General features: G+C 38.8%; 1 protein-coding gene and 6 non-coding genes across 7 annotated transcripts; 4 read left to right on the forward strand and 3 right to left on the reverse strand.

Annotated features, from left to right (window-relative positions):
* Nucleotides 1-506: 506 nt before the first annotated feature.
* On the reverse strand, nt 507-593 carry trnay-gua. The gene is given in 2 exon segments: nt 507-542; nt 557-593. It is a non-coding gene; the product is annotated as a tRNA-Tyr (tRNA).
* A 409-nt stretch (nt 594-1,002) lies between these two features.
* trnaw-cca lies at nt 1,003-1,074 on the forward strand. Its single transcript has one exon. It is a non-coding gene; the product is annotated as a tRNA-Trp (tRNA).
* Nucleotides 1,075-1,312: 238 nt separating this feature from the next.
* On the reverse strand, nt 1,313-1,399 carry trnay-gua. The gene is given in 2 exon segments: nt 1,313-1,348; nt 1,363-1,399. It is a non-coding gene; the product is annotated as a tRNA-Tyr (tRNA).
* A 407-nt stretch (nt 1,400-1,806) lies between these two features.
* trnaw-cca lies at nt 1,807-1,878 on the forward strand. Its single transcript has one exon. It is a non-coding gene; the product is annotated as a tRNA-Trp (tRNA).
* Nucleotides 1,879-2,609: 731 nt separating this feature from the next.
* Nucleotides 2,610-2,681, forward strand: trnaw-cca. Its single transcript has one exon. It is a non-coding gene; the product is annotated as a tRNA-Trp (tRNA).
* Nucleotides 2,682-2,917: 236 nt separating this feature from the next.
* trnay-gua lies at nt 2,918-3,004 on the reverse strand. Its single transcript is given in 2 exon segments — nt 2,918-2,953; nt 2,968-3,004. It is a non-coding gene; the product is annotated as a tRNA-Tyr (tRNA).
* Nucleotides 3,005-6,226: 3,222 nt separating this feature from the next.
* Nucleotides 6,227-15,959, forward strand: LOC109073432 (src substrate cortactin-like). Its single transcript, XM_042743368.1, is given in 15 exon segments — nt 6,227-6,334; nt 6,593-6,666; nt 7,441-7,570; nt 7,759-7,869; nt 7,950-8,004; nt 8,090-8,200; nt 8,431-8,482; nt 8,484-8,539; nt 8,705-8,815; nt 11,164-11,219; nt 12,052-12,121; nt 12,195-12,373; nt 13,324-13,444; nt 13,843-13,911; nt 14,852-15,959. Coding segments are annotated over 15 exon segments (1,440 nt in total). The 3' UTR covers nt 14,989-15,959.
* The last annotated feature ends 43 nt before the right edge of the window (nt 15,960-16,002 follow it).

A 16,002-nucleotide genomic window follows, 5' to 3' on the forward strand; every position in this document is an offset into this window, starting at 1 on the left:
TCTCTTCTTGACATCGAAAGTGTGAAGTCCAACGTTAAGTGTTGTTATTCAGCTTTTACTTCACAGTTCATCAAAGTGTTTAAACAAGAAGCCTCTAATATGACGCAACGGTCTTTCTATTGCGGAACTTGATAGAGTTGGCGCTTCACCTATGGGCTTTTTTAAAATGGCAATACGAAGCCGCAGTGGGACGTGAGACCTAGGGGCGCAACGGTAGCGCGTCTGACTCCAGATCAGAAGGTTGCGTGTTCAAATCACGTCGGGGTCAATCCATGTCTGCTTGATGTCAACTGTGAGAAGTCCCCCGTCAAGTGTTTTCATTCAGCTTTTATCGACGTATTGAAGCAAGAAGCCTCTAATACCACAAATGTTCCTTCCGTTGTGGAAGGTGGTAGATTTGGATCTTGACCTATGGGCTTTTTTTTTAACCTGGCCATCCAAGTTCAGTCAGAAGAAAATGTCAGAAGAAAATGTGGAAACGTGTGTGGCCGAATTTAAAACCAGACTCCTTCGAGCCGGAATCGAACCAGCGACCTAAGGATATCCAACATTTCATCTACAGTCCTCCGCTCTACCAGCTGAGCTATCGAAGGGTGGGCTGAGCCCGGGGCACAAAACGATGGCAATCAATTTAGAGAGCCTTCAGGGTTATTGGGAGAAATTAGACTGCTTTGTGTGGTGACCGGATCAAGGGCCTTACACAGGAAGCAACACCTCATTTGTTGAGACCTGGTGGAGCAACGGTAGCACGTCTGATTCCAGTTTAGAAGTTTGTTTATTAAAATCATGTCGGGGTCAAGCCATCTCTTCTTGACATCGAAAGTGTGAAGTCCAACGTTAAGTGTTGTTATTCAGCTTTTACTTCACAGTTTATCAAAGTGGTTTAAACAAGAAGCCTCTAATATGACGCTACGGTCCTTCTATTGTGGAACATGATAGAGTTGGCTCTTCACCTATGGGCTTTTTTTTAAAATGGCAATACGAAGCCGCAGTGGGACGTGAGACCTCGTGGCGCAACGGTAGCGCGTCTGACTCCAGATCAGAAGGTTGCGTGTTCAAATCACGTCGGGGTCAATCCATGTCTGCTTGATGTCAACTGTGAGAAGTCCCCCGTCAAGTGTTTTCATTCAGCTTTTATCGACGTATTGAAGCAAGAAGCCTCTAATACCACAAATGTTCCTTCCGTTGTGGAAGGTGGTAGATTTGGATCTTGACCTATGGGGCTTTTTTTTTAACCTGGCCATCCAAGTTCAGTCAGAAGAAAATGTCAGAAGAAAATGTGGAAACGTGTGTGCCGAATTTAAAACCAGACTCCTTCGAGCCGGAATCGAACCAGCGACCTAAGGATATCCAACATTTCATCTACAGTCCTCCGCTCTACCAGCTGAGCTATCGAAGGGTGGGCTGAGCCCGTGGCACAAAACGATGGCAATCAATTTAGAGAGCCTTCAGGGTTATTGGGAGAAATTAGACTGCTTTGTGTGGTGACCGGATCAAGGGCCTTACACAGGAAGCAACACCTCATTTGTTGAGACCTGGTGGAGCAACGGTAGCACGTCTGATTCCAGTTTAGAAGTTTGTTTATTAAAATCATGTCGGGGTCAAGCCATCTCTTCTTGACATCGAAAGTGTGAAGTCCAACGTTAAGGTGTTGTTATTCAGCTTTTACTTCACAGTTCATCAAAGTGTTTAAACAAGAAGCCTCTAATATGACGCAACGGTCTTTCTATTGTGGAACATGATAGAGTTGGCTCTTCACCTATGGGCTTTTTTAAAATGGCAATACGAAGCCGCAGTGGGACGTGAGACCTCGTGGCGCAACGGTAGCGCGTCTGACTCCAGATCAGAAGGTTGCGTGATCAAATCACGTCGGGGTCAATCCATGTCTGCTTGATGTCAACTGTGAGAAGTCCCCCGTCAAGTGTTTTCATTCAGCTTTTATCGACGTATTGAAGCAAGAAGCCTCTAATACCACAAATGTTCCTTCCGTTGTGGAAGGTGGTAGATTTGGATCTTGACCTATGGGCTTTTTTTTTAAACTGGCCATCCAAGTTCAGTCAGAAGAAAATGTCAGAAGAAAATGTGGAAACGTGTGTGCCGAATTTAAAACCAGACTCTTTCGAGCCGGAATCGAACCAGCGACCTAAGGATATCCAACATTTCATCTACAGTCCTCCGCTCTACCAGCTGAGCTATCGAAGGGTGGGCTGAGCCCGGGGCACAAAACGATGGCAATCAATTTAGAGAGCCTTCAGGGTTATTGGGAGAAATTAGACTGCTTTGTGTGGTGACCGGATCAAGGGCCTTACACAGGAAGCAACACCTCATTTGTTGAGACCTGGTGGAGCAACGGTAGCACGTCTGATTCCAGTTTAGAAGTTTGTTTATTAAAATCATGTCGGGGTCAAGCCATCTCTTCTTGAAATCGAAAGTGTGAAGTCCAACGTTAAGTGTTGTTATTCAGCTTTTACTTCACAGTTCATCAAAGTGTTTAAACAAGAAGCCTCTAATATGACGCAACGGTCTTTCTATTGTGGAACTTGATAGAGTTGGCGCTTCACCTATGGGCTTTTTTAAAAATGGCAATACGAAGCCGCAGTGGGACGTGAGACCTCGTGGCGCAACGGTAGTGCGTCTGACTCCAGATCAGAAGGTTGCGTGTTCAAATCACGTCGGGGTCAATCCATGTCTGCTTGATGTCAACTGTGAGAAGTCCCCCGTCAAGTGTTTTCATTCAGCTTTTATCGACGTATTGAAGCAAGAAGCCTCTAATACCACAAATGTTCCTTCCATTGTGGAAGGTGGTAGATTTGGATCTTGACCTATGGGCTTTTTTTTAAACTGGCCATCCAAGTTCAGTCAGAAGGAAATGTCAGAAGAAAATGTGGAAACGTGTGTGCCGAATTTAAAACCAGACTCCTTCGAGCCGGAATCGAACCAGCGACCTAAGGATATCCAACATTTCATCTACAGTCCTCCGCTCTACCAGCTGAGCTATCGAAGGGTGGGCTGAGCCCGGGGCACAAAACGATGGCAATCAATTTAGAGAGCCTTCAGGGTTATTGGGAGAAATTAGACTGCTTTGTGTGGTGACCGGATCAAGGGCCTTACACAGGAAGCAACACCTCATTTGTTGAGACCTGGTGGAGCAACGGTAGCACGTCTGATTCCAGTTTAGAAGTTTGTTTATTAAAATCATGTCGGGGTCAAGCCATCTCTTCTTGACATCGAAAGTGTGAAGTCCAACGTTAAGTGTTGTTATTCAGCTTTTACTTCACAGTTTATCAAAGTGTTTAAACACGTTCAATTTATGTTAGGGTCAGGTGGTCACTTCTTGACATTAAAAAAGTGAAGTCCAACATCAAGTCAAGTCTGCTTTATCTAATTTAAGTGACAAAAATCTCAGAGGGCAGTTCATTTAAACTGACAGAAGAGGTAGTTGAATGAGGTCAGTTAAATGCTGAATGAGATAGTGAGCAGACCAATGCTGCACAAAGTGCTGGTGCAGGTCACATTGTTTTAGTGGGGGGGGGGGGGGGGGGGGTGCATTGGGAAAAGGGGGGGGCAAGGTTGGGAGGGAGTTCAGCTTCCTGACAGCCTGATGAATGAGATAAATCAGTCTAGAGATGATCTGCAGATGATCTGTAAAGTCTGTTGTTGAAGTCTTTTATACAGTTTTTTTCTTTGAGGCCTGTTACATACATTTTGTACATCCTGTCATTGTTTACCTTTTTTTGCCTATTCCTCCAATCTGTTTCCTGGACAGGAGCTCCCAGTTTATGTTATGTTAAATGAAGAGGCTCCATCATATATTTTTCATCTCATGTCAAAACAGGATGTGCAGCTTTACCATAAACCGTATGTCTGCACATTCCATTCTGAACTTCTACCCTATGTAAGCACATTCTATCCTCATGCACACAGGCAAATACATGATTATAGTAGTAAAATACCTTGATACATAAATTGTTATATTCACAATGATTATACTTGAACAATACATATTTTGACCAATAAAAATCTTCTACACTCCCCCCTCTGAGACTTACTAAGTCTCACCATCATTTGTCATTACCCACAGCGCAGTTTCACAATTTAGTCTCATCAGATATCACTACCTAGTGACAAAATTTAGTCACACAGTTTTATCACCAATGGCTAGATTATGTTACTGATTGACAGCAATTTCATGATAAATGCATGTAATGTCAACAGACCAGGGAAATATAATGAAACTATTTGAAATTGGTGGTCAACTCTTGTGAGAAAAGAAGAGTCCTTAACTGTATTGAATGTGCACTTTTTAGTGTACCTCAAATCAAAAATGTAATTTTTATTTCATGCTGACATTAAATCCTATTTAAGTGGGTCAAAAAGCACTTTGATGTTTATCTAACTGTATTTAATATAAATTTAAACTATACAACATTTTCAGTGTATTGCAATTAAATGTTTGAAAACTCAAAATTCACATACACTGCAAAAATCGATTTTCTTAGTGTTTTTGTCTTGTTTTCTAGTATAAATATCTAAAACACTCTTGAATCAAGATGCATTTACTTTACAAGTAAAATGACAACATTATCTCTTGTTATCTAAAAAAGAAAAAAAAATCCGAATTTGATTAGATTTTTTTTATTATTATTGTTTTTTTTATTTCTTCAAAACAAGCAAAAATATCTACAAACGGGGCAAGAAAAATACTATTGTTTAGCCTTTGAATTAAGATTAATTTTCTTACCCCAATGACAGATATTTTTGCTTGCGTTAGTTTTTCTTTATTTATTTAGAAAACAAGATTTAATATCTTAAGTGATTTTACTTTAAGGTTTGCTTAAAAGAACTTATAAATTAAATTTAAATAATTCAAACAGTAAATCATTCCCGAAAGAGAGAAGAGAAAAATGGGGTCGTACTATTATGTGATGAGGGGAAATTGCGTGTCGCTGCTGGCCGGAGACCAGATTTCTCAGGTATGCTAGGCCTATCTTAGCCCGAACCTGAATCAGATCATCATTTTCTGATCTCAAATGAATTGATAATAAATAATAACCATATTGTCAATGACAGTAAATCGGACAGTGTCCCTGCCGTTGTGAAACATCCGGTGTTCCCCCCGTTCCCAGCTCAGGTGGTGCGTTCGGGTTTGGAGCAGGAAGTGGGAAGCGGAAGACTGTGGCCAGGAACGCTGACGACTTTTCTCTTCATAACTATTATTACCATCTCTATTAGCGTTATTCACTTAAAGAACACGTGCATTAAGAAGGCCATCGAAGTACACCGTAAGTGTAAAGGCGGGATTTTACACGTTTTAAACGTACGGTTCAGAGGCGAGACGACCAAACCCCGAACGCATCAATAGCACGAGTCATTATTTCTCATCAAAACACATTTATTCCGCTTTATTTCTGCTCGTTCGCTTGCGTTAGTTCAGATTTAACGTGTCTATTAAAACCGTTTAATCTTGTTCGTCTGCGTGTATATACGTGTACACACACCAGACGTGTCCATTCACATACTGCATTTATTAACATTAATTGAGTAGTAAAGATATTTGGTAGAGATGATGACGAACTAGGTCCAACGCCAGCCGACCTGTCTGTTTAGTGGCCTAGATAGGCGTCTTCCTTACAGTGCGAGTTCTCAATAGAAGTGACTCCTAGATAGTGATTGTGCAAGTGTGAATCTGGGACATGTTCTCATGTCTGTCTTATATTTGTGAAATGGCAGCTTGTGTGTGCCGAACTTAACAAATGTGATGCTTTGAGATCATTTGTGACCCTAGACCACAAAACCAAAAAGGTCCACGGGTTCGAAACTGATAAATGTGCATCATCTGAAAGCTGAATAAATAATCTCTCCATTGATGTGTGACAATATTTGTCTGAGATGCAACTATTTGAAAATCTGGAATCTGAGGGAGCAAAAAAATCTAAATATTGAGAAAATGATCTTTAAAGTTGTTCAAATGAAGTTCTTAGCAATGCATATTACTAATCAAAAATTAAGTTTTGATATATTTACGGTAGGAAATGTACAAAATATCTTCATGGAACATGATCTTTACTTAATATCCTAATGATTTTTGTCATAAAAGAGTAATGTATAATTGTGACCCATACAATGTATTGTTGTCTATTGCTACAAATATACCTGTGCTACTGATGACTGCTTCTGTGCTGCAGGCTCACATGTGATGATGTAAACACCTGTTGTGTGTAGTTTAATGGTGTTTTGTGTTGGTCAGATTGTGTGTGTGTGTGTGTGTGTTTGTTTGTTCTCTGTTGATGTGGATGATGGAGGAGATGATTGGGAAACTGACCCGGACTTTGAGGTTTCAAACTCCCTCTGATTTCCTGTGCATCACTTCTCAAGACAAGCTCATCCATGCATCGCGTGTTTTTATCAGTGGATGTAGATGAAAATGCGTGCAGTGAAATATTATAGTGTTTTAAGATGCAAGCTCACACTAATCACAGGGTGCATCTGACTCTTTCTGCACATTCATACAAATTTCAACAGTAATGTTTTCTTATTCTTGCTTATGTGGTTTTTCCTCCACTGATGTCTAACTTTTTCCACCAAATGCCAGAATGATGTGTCAGAGAAGGAGCAGCGCTGGGGAGCCAAGACTGTGGCCGGCTCTGGCCATCAGGAACACATCAAGTTAGTCTACTATTTAAAAACAGTTTTTACTTTTTAGCAATTCAACACATCCTTGCAGGGTAAAATGTGAACTTCTTTCAAATAAATAAAGAAAATACTATTTTGAATAAATGTTGTTCATAGATTTTAACATTTTATTCATCAAAGAATCCTGAAAAAAAGTATCACAGGTTTAAAAAAATATTAAGCAGCACATCTGTCTCAACAATAAATCATCGTATTAGAATGATTTCTGATGGATCGTGTGATGAATTATAGTTTAAAGTAAATTAAAATAGAAAACAGCTATTTTAAATTGCAAGCATATTTCACAATATTAATTTTTTTTAATTAAAATAAAATAAATGCAGTCTTGATGAGCGGAAGAAACTTCTTTAAAAAACATTAAAAATCATACAGAACCCAAGCTTTTGAACAGCAGTGTGTGTATATGAAATACTTCTGAAAATTAAGGGATATATAAAATAATAATAATATTGAAACAATTTTCTGTTATGAGTTTAATCATATCATTGATATCAGACCAGAGACAGATTACATAAACTGCCTTTAGACTAATCTTACAAGTTAGCAGGTTTTTTCTTTAGGACTGGTCTCATTTATTTATTTCCCAGTCAGACTGGTCTAATTTGAATTGAAAAATAAGACTTATAAACCCTAGTTGGTGAGACTAGCTCTTAACATAGAGACTAGGTTTATATAACTGGCCCAGCTTTCTTCTTGAACATGGTAATGATAATTTACAGAAGATAACTCCCTCCCTGTGTTTCTCAGCATTCATAAGCTGCGTGAGAGAGTGTCGTCTGAACACAGTGAGCTGAAGCAGAAGGAGCTGGAGCACATGCCCAAAGCGTCTCACGGTTACGGAGGGAAGTTCGGACTGCAGCAGGACCGCATGGATAAGGCACGAGGCCTCGCTCTTATGATTCACTTCTCTGTCGCAGACCATCGCTCACTTTTACAGTGATGTGTTTGTTCGAAATGCCTGATATTCATTTATTTTTTTTTGCATGAAAATCCGTGGATGTGTATGATGCAGATATTAGAGTGGAGACCACATCTCGAATTGAAGTGTGTGTGTTTTATCTGCAGTCTGCCGTGGGACACGAGTATCAGAGCAAGCTGTCCAAACACTGCTCCCAGACGGACACCTCCAAGGGTTTCGGAGGTAAATTCGGCGTGGAAGCTGACCGTGTTGACCAGGTAAGTCCTCAGATCTCCAGCGGACCGGTCAGTGTTTCTGCGCTCGTATTCACTCTCAGTGACGTGGTGTGTTCCTGCAGTCTGCCGTGGGCTTCGAGTATGCTGGAAAGACAGAAAAACACGCCTCGCAGAAAGGTGCTTCTCTCTCTCTGTCTTTAAGAGTCACTGTTCCAGTGTTGATTGTGATGCAGTACGAGCCGCTCATGATGTGTTGTTTCAGACTACACCACGGGGTTCGGGGGCCGCTACGGCGTGCAGGCGGATCGTGTGGACCGCAGCGCTGTCGGCTTCGACTATCAGGGGAAAACAGAGAAGCACGAGTCACAGAAAGGTGTGTTCCTGGCCTCACAGACGTCTCTGGACGTATGGTGATGTCCTGATGTCTCTTCTAAGCCCGATCCACCAGAGATCCATTAGCTGTCATTCCAGTGTCGTGCAACAGGTGGCGCTTTGCACTTTTAGCAGTGCACTGCCATTAAAAGGAAAAGATGACGCTGAAATCTGCTTGCGGCAGACATCCCTACTTGTATTATTACATTTTTCTGCCTCTTTAATCTACAGATTACACTAAAGGCTTTGGTGGCAAGTTTGGAGTGGAGACGGATAAAGTGGACGAGCGCCGTGGGCTTTGAGTACCAGGGAAAGACTGAGAAACACGAGTCTCAGAAAGGTTTGTCTCAGGTTTACAGTACAGATATACAGAAGATTTTAGTGTTTTCTTCCCCTTACGAACAGAAGGTTGGGATAATACTACATATAATTCTAAAATTGTGTGTCAGATTGTTTTGCTACTGTCCCAGTCAGATGGTGACTCTGTGGTTTTCTGGTTTGTGAGACTATGTCAAGGGCTTCGGAGGGAAGTTCGGCGTTCAGACGGACCGTCAGGATAAGTCTGCGGTGGGATGGGATCATCAGGAGAAGCTGCAGCTGCACGAGTCACAGAAAGGTAAAAGACACCACACTCTCTCTGAGGTCTGGATTGATGCTTCAATGATGTCTGATGATGTGAAACTAGAGATAAGCATCTGTAGCACTTCACTTGTTTTTATGTGTTGTTATACCAAGGTCTGGATTTCATAGCTATTCCGGTTAATATGGTATATGAATGAATTTTATTTTATTTATTTATTACTTGTTTTTTGTTTTTTAGTTTTTTTTAAATTTTGTACTTCTTTGGAATGGTACAAAACTTGGTAAAGGTTTTTGTACTTGCCATGTGAACACACACACACACATACACACGTTGGTATATGTGGTTTATGGTAGGGGTGGGCGATATCTCGATATTTAAAATATATCAAGATATTTTTTAAACACGATATGGATTTTGACATATCGTATATATCGATATATTGTTTATATTTAATTCTGATTCCGTCACTTTGCTTGTTTGTCTTCTGTGCTGTGCTCGCCCCGCCTCCTTGATTTTGTTCCCCCTCCCCTCGCGTTGAACATGGCGTCGTCCGCAACCAGACCTGAGGCTGCAGAACTAGTATAAAAAAAAAGGACACCTGGCTCCATTATATGGAGATACCTCGGGCGAACAGCAGGCAGATGTCTACTGCAGGGCTCTATGATTTCCGCGATGCAGAAAACGCGGACGGAAACACGGAATCCAGTCATAAAAATGGAATGTACAGTTTAAGGTGGAATGTCACAGAATTTGTCAAATTTTAAATGAATTAATCAAAAGTAGGTCATTGCACTCACATCAAATCGCGATATGGACTAATATCTGTAAATATTAAACCGGAAAAGTCTATTTAAATATGAATCCTTTATGTTGTGCGTGTCTGTGTTAATGAATGGCACAGAAGCGCTTCTTCGTTTTATTACACACACTGAAGCGCACGTGACGCTCGCGGTGATTTCAGCATCTGTCTTCTCTCTAAATGAGGATGTGAACACATGAACAACATCTCCAGAACTGCACCGAGAGCCACTTCATGAGCATCTGACCATTTGATTTCAGTAAAACTAGCGTCATATCACATCATAGACTGTAGTATCACATACACAGAACTGTAACGGTAAACCCGTCAAAATAAAAGTATTTGCCAGAAATCTATTACTAGCCTATTGTTCAGCAGAATGTACATAGCCTACTACTACTAATATTAAAATGAAACATTATTTAACATTATTTACGGAATAATCACACAACATTTCTTCCATGTATTATTTTTAATAGTAAATCCCCTTTGTTTACCAAAAAATAAAGTTTGGTTAATTTTCAATAATTAAAAGATAAATTAAATGAATGTTTTATGCCTTCATTTGATAACCAGAAAAATGTGAATATACAGAATTTCAGAGGGGAAAAAACATTTCACATAAGGCTATTTTAAGAAAGAAATGTAACAAATTAAGTTGTTTTTATGCATTTAAATAATTACACTTGCTTAAACACAGAATTAGGTAACAATAAAACATACGGTAAAGAAAAAAATAAAACATTTCATAGGGCCCTAAACATATAATATTTAGCATATTTGTTTTTACAGTAGTTTTTTGGGGGTTATTTTTCCTGTAAACATATAGAGATATTTTTTGCTCCATATCGCCCAGCCCTAGTTTATGGGGACTCTCCATAGGCGTAATTGTTTTTATACTGTACAAACTGTATGTGCTATCGCCCTACACCAACACTACACCTAAACCTGCCCCTCACAGGAAAATATGTGCATTTTTGCATTTTCAAAAAACCTCATTCTGAATGATTTATAAGCCTTTTGAATTACAGGGACACTGAAAATGTCCTCATAAATAATCTCCTCATTGTAATACCTATGTCATAACCATGTCATTATACAAATTTGTGTCCTCATAAACATGCTCACACACACACACACACACACACACACACACAGTCATGGACATGATTCAAAACCTGAAATGGTCCTGACAAATAGTCACACTTATATTGTTTGTGGCTTGTAGGGAATATTTTGCCCAGAAGTGATCATTCAGTCATTATTTTCTCAAATTCATGTCATTCAAACCTGTATGTCTGACTTCTGTGGAACACAAAAGAGGATGTTTTGAAGGATTTTGGTAATTAAATAGTTTTGACTTGTATTGTTTGGACACAAAAAAACAAAACAATACACACACTTCTCAAAATGTGTTATTTTCTGTTGCACAGAAGAAAGTCGTATCGGTTTGGATGACATGAATTTGAGTAAATAATAACTGCGTGATCATTTTCTGTGTGAAATATTCCTTTAACATGCACTCGACATGCATATGCAAGAAATCCCCATTTTAACAGTTTATTTTCCTCCATTACTCTAGACTATGCCAAAGGATTCGGAGGGAAGTATGGTGTGCAGAAAGACCGAATGGACAAGGTACACTGATCTGTGATCATCAGTTAACACACACGAGCAGAGCTGAAGAGATCACTTACAAATTGTAATCCGTTACTCATCCAAAATTACATGACAAAAATTGTAGTTAATAATGTAATCCGTTTAAGGTAATATAATCAGACTACTTTTAGATTACTTATGACCTAAATGTTAAATTAAAACACATAACCATAACCAACGTCAAAGAACCATGGACATGCAAATGTGATACTTTATTATTAAAATATTTATTTTAAAATATCTTCAAATAAAAATATAGTTGGAAGAGGATCAGATGACACAAAAAGTTTCTTTATTTTTTTAAATTTGTGCATTTTAATGTGTTTCAAAGTATAATTAGTAAAATAACAAGTATAATAACCGACCGGTAGCAGAATCGTACTCACATTTCACTGCTGGTTATATATTCTCTGTATAATCGTGTATGTGACGAATATAAATCTTGAAACTGAGTGATAATTCAAATAAAAAGGAATGTGTTCATCAGTAGTTGATGCGATGTTAAACCAGTGTAGGCTATTTAAGAAAGGAACATTTAAAAGATGGAAAAAAAAGAGGAATTAGTCAAAATCAATAAATTATGAATAAATTATTGCTATTGTATTAAAAAATAACTGTGGTGGGATTACGAGTATTTTACATTTTAATTTTTAAATTAATACATTTTTGGAATCTGTACACAATCCAGATGACGTAATCAGTTGCTCTGCAGACGAGACATTGGTGTTCACGTTCTAGTGTTTTATTTTTATATGCAATCAGAACCGGAAGACGGTTTGAGGATGACAGTAGTTTGTGATGTTGTGTTCAGAGCGCCGGCACGTTTGAGGAGGTGGAGAAGCCGAGCGCGGCGTATCAGAAGACCCGTCCGGTGGAAGCAGGTCAGGAGAAACACACACTTTATCATTAACTAATCACGGTGAGTAGAGGTTTATAGTGCTGTGCTGTGTTCAGCTGGCAGCGGCGCTGGAAGTATAAAGGCTCGCTTTGAGAGCATTGCGAAGCAGAATGAGGAGGAGGACCGGAAGAGAGCAGAAGAGGAGCGCGCTAGACGACAGGCCAAAGAGAAGCAGGAGCAGGAGGAGGAGGAGGTGCGCAGGAAGCAGGAGGAGGTGCGCAGGAAGCAGGAGGAGGTGCGTATCTGTCACTCAACACACGTCTGTCTGTTTGCTAAGAAACAACATGATATTACTAGAGTTTGGTATCGTTTGAATTTGATCCATTCCGATTCTTCCTATCGAAGTCAAACATTTAGATATCAAACATATTTATACTATGTCTCTTTTTGCAAAATATTTAATTGCTTCTGAATACAGAAACACAAAATCAGCAGGCTGCATAAAAAACGGACTCGATTTAGAGCTGTTTGTGTGTAATATAGAGCTGCATGCTTCTGGATAAATTGAGGCTTCTTTTTTTTTTTTTATATATATTTTTGTAGTTCTCTCACAATTCTGAAGAAAAAAATATTAGACCGTGAAACAAAACCTGATGGAATTTATGAATGGAATGATTCACTCAAGTTTCATTACTGGGTGAATCAGTGTTTTTAAATGAATCTCTCGAATGATTCAAAGACAAATACATTTTTAACAGCCCTTTTTCACCACATAAAAAAAAGATGTGCACACAGAAATTAATTGGTGCTGTCGAAATGTAAATTTTACAAGGAGTACCTGATTCCTGATCTTAAGATTAAATATATATATATATATATAATATTTATATAATATATATTAATTTTATTTCAAGTACTTATTTTTTATTTTATTGTTTTAGTTAACAATAATTGTCTGCTAGTTACGTTAATACACAATTTGTAAAGGCCGTGAAATGTGGCCATATAGTAGCATCTGTTATCTTGTAAAATGATTATTAATACATTTTGAACACTCTTGCACTAATGCGTCCTTTAATAAACTATAGCTTGTCGTGATGTATCGTGACACCACACCAGGTCTAATGCTGTGTTTGTGTACGCGATGCATGAAAGTGTGAGTGACTAGCAGCACAGAGCAGACTAATGTGAGATCATGTCTGATGTGCTTCTGATGATGATGATGGTCTGTGTTGTGTTGGTCAGGTGGAGAACAGTGCAAACATCTACGAGGTGGAGCCGGTCTCAGCAGAACCCACATATGAAGAACCGGTCCAGGAAGACCTGTACCAGAACCCTGAGCCGGACGAGCAGAACCAGACCTCAGGTGCGCTTCCTGACGCATTACGTGAAATTAACACAATCTAAAGAATAAGCAAGTCCAATATAAAAATATAAAAATCCATCTTACAATCTGTGTTTGCCCAACCCTGACTGACTCCAGTAAGCCTGTAAAGAGCTCACCTCTGTCTTCATCTGTGTGTTTATGCACATCGGATACATAATTAAAGGCAGCTTTAATAGTTTCCACCGTTCTACTGTATCTAAAATCAATAGTGTTGCCTTACTTTTGTAACCATAATAAATCAAAATAATTATTTCTTTAGTTAATTGCTGATATTTTTCTGGCGGTTTGATGTCGTTTCAAGCTCCTGTTTGTGCAGGTGTGTGTTCTCAGTTCTTCAGTGACGTGTGTGTGTGTGTGTGTGTGTGTGTGTGTTTCAGGGGCTCAGTCGTACGAGTCTGGAGAGGATCTTGGCGTGACTGCCGTGGCTCTGTACGACTATCAGGCCGGTGAGTGAAGGATCTGAGGAGCTTGACTTCACAAACACTTAGATCATCATAGTTTTGCACTAAACATTTTACAGTGTTTAGGCTGTAAGTGAGTGGCATGACACCTAAAATAGATCACTCCTGTTATAACAAAATAATAATGATAATTAAAAAACATCAAGTAAATGGGTACATTATGGCTAGATTATACGTAGATAAGTCTGAATCTGCTTTAAAAAAAAGTTTATTTTATTTTTTTTACAATTGAAGCTTGAAGTGTTTGCCAAGGCATAAAAACATAAAAAGGTAATTGTTTTTTGATCTCACAATTCTGACTTCTTTTCTTGCAGTTCTGAGAGAAAAAGTCATAATTGGCAGATAAACACAGAATTGCAAGATAAAAAGTTAAAATTGTGAGAAAGATAATTTTTTTACTCTGTGGTGTAAAAAAAGAAAAGAAAAAAAAAAAAATATTTTAAGAAAAAAAGTTGCAATTGGACAAAAAAAGATGCTTTTTTTTAAAAGATACAAAAACAACAAAGAAAAGAAAAGTAAAAATTGTGATGAAGTATTTTTGTATTATTATTATTATTCCATGGCTGAAACAATCTTCTATAGTGTGCACTTGAAAAAAAAAATGAAAAAAATATATATGTAATTTTTTTGAGGATATAAAACAATAATACTGTATTGTATGGAAGCCCGTTTCCACCACTGGATAAACAATAAAAAACAGTTCTGAGAAGTCAGAATTGCAAGATATAAACTAAAAAAAAATATATATATGTATATAAAACCTCCCTTTAATTTTTTATTTTTTTTCTATTCAGTGGTGGAAACGAGCTTCCATAGTATTGCTCTTTCTACTTCCAAATTTCACACTTTCACATGTAGTTTTGTTTGCATGAAACGTGTTTCCTACGAGAAGAAGGTCATGTACCGTGCCTCTGTTTCTCTCCAGCGGGTGACGACGAGATCTCCTTCGATCCGGACGACATCATCACTAACATCGAGATGATCGACGAGGGCTGGTGGAGGGGCGTGTGCCGCGGCGCATACGGACTCTTCCCCGCCAACTACGTAGAAGTCCGACAATAGACTCGCTCCATGCGCTCTTCACACAGCAGACGTCAGCCCTCGAGTTCATGCTTCCAGTCCATTATCAGCCCTGCTTTCTCTCTCTTCTTTCCCTGTAGCATGTTGAGCGTTCGCCGGTCATTCTGCTTCCTTCAGCTCAACTCTCACTTCCTGTTTCACATCAGTAGGTGCGTGCGCTTTACTGGATCCAGCTGCCATTAGAGATTTTATGAGTTTATTAACTCTCACACACACATATATACATCCGTGTGTGAAATAAGAGACCAAAGATCTGAGATCTTCTGGCATGTTTTAGAGAAATAATGTCATTTGTCATGAACACAGGCGGCGTCTTAAAGCTGCGTCCGTATGAACACTTTTAGTTAATTTCAGTGTCTTTTTGCAGTGTTGGGGATTAACTGGGTTAAGTTTGAAAATATGAATGATCTTAATGAAGGCCAAAATATAATGCCATATATAATCCATCACTGCTAGAATTCTGCATCACGTCTGTGTACAGGATGAACAGACAGTGTTTGAAAGCATTCATAAAAATAAGTTTAAAGGTATTTGAAGGGTTGTGTATTAAAATCAGATGTTAATGTCTTATGTGGCGTGAACTGTGTCTGTCTGATTTGCATCGTCTCTCGTGCTTCGTACCGATTCATCTGTAAACTCTAGACAGGCTCTTGATGTGGTGGCAGATTGAAGTTGATCTTTCTGTGAGAGCATGACATTTCTGTGTGTGACGCTGAATTATATCGAATGATCTGGAGTCAAATGACAATCCACACAGTGGAGTTAATTCTGTTTAATGGCTTAGCAGCAACTAATGACACAATCTGTGTTTTGCAATTTTAGTTAAGTATCTTTTTCGAACAAATTGTCTGTGCTTATAAACTGGCTATCTTTACAAGGCTGTTTTATAAGAAATATCATTTAAGAATAAAAAAAAATAAAACTAGTATTTTTCACAAGCCGTTATGCAGCCACACCCTCCATGTCTGAATCTTTATTTCTCTTACAGTAGTTTTC

This window comes from Cyprinus carpio, chromosome B18, assembly GCF_018340385.1.
Source record: "Cyprinus carpio isolate SPL01 chromosome B18, ASM1834038v1, whole genome shotgun sequence".
Lineage (NCBI taxonomy): Eukaryota > Metazoa > Chordata > Actinopteri > Cypriniformes > Cyprinidae > Cyprinus > Cyprinus carpio.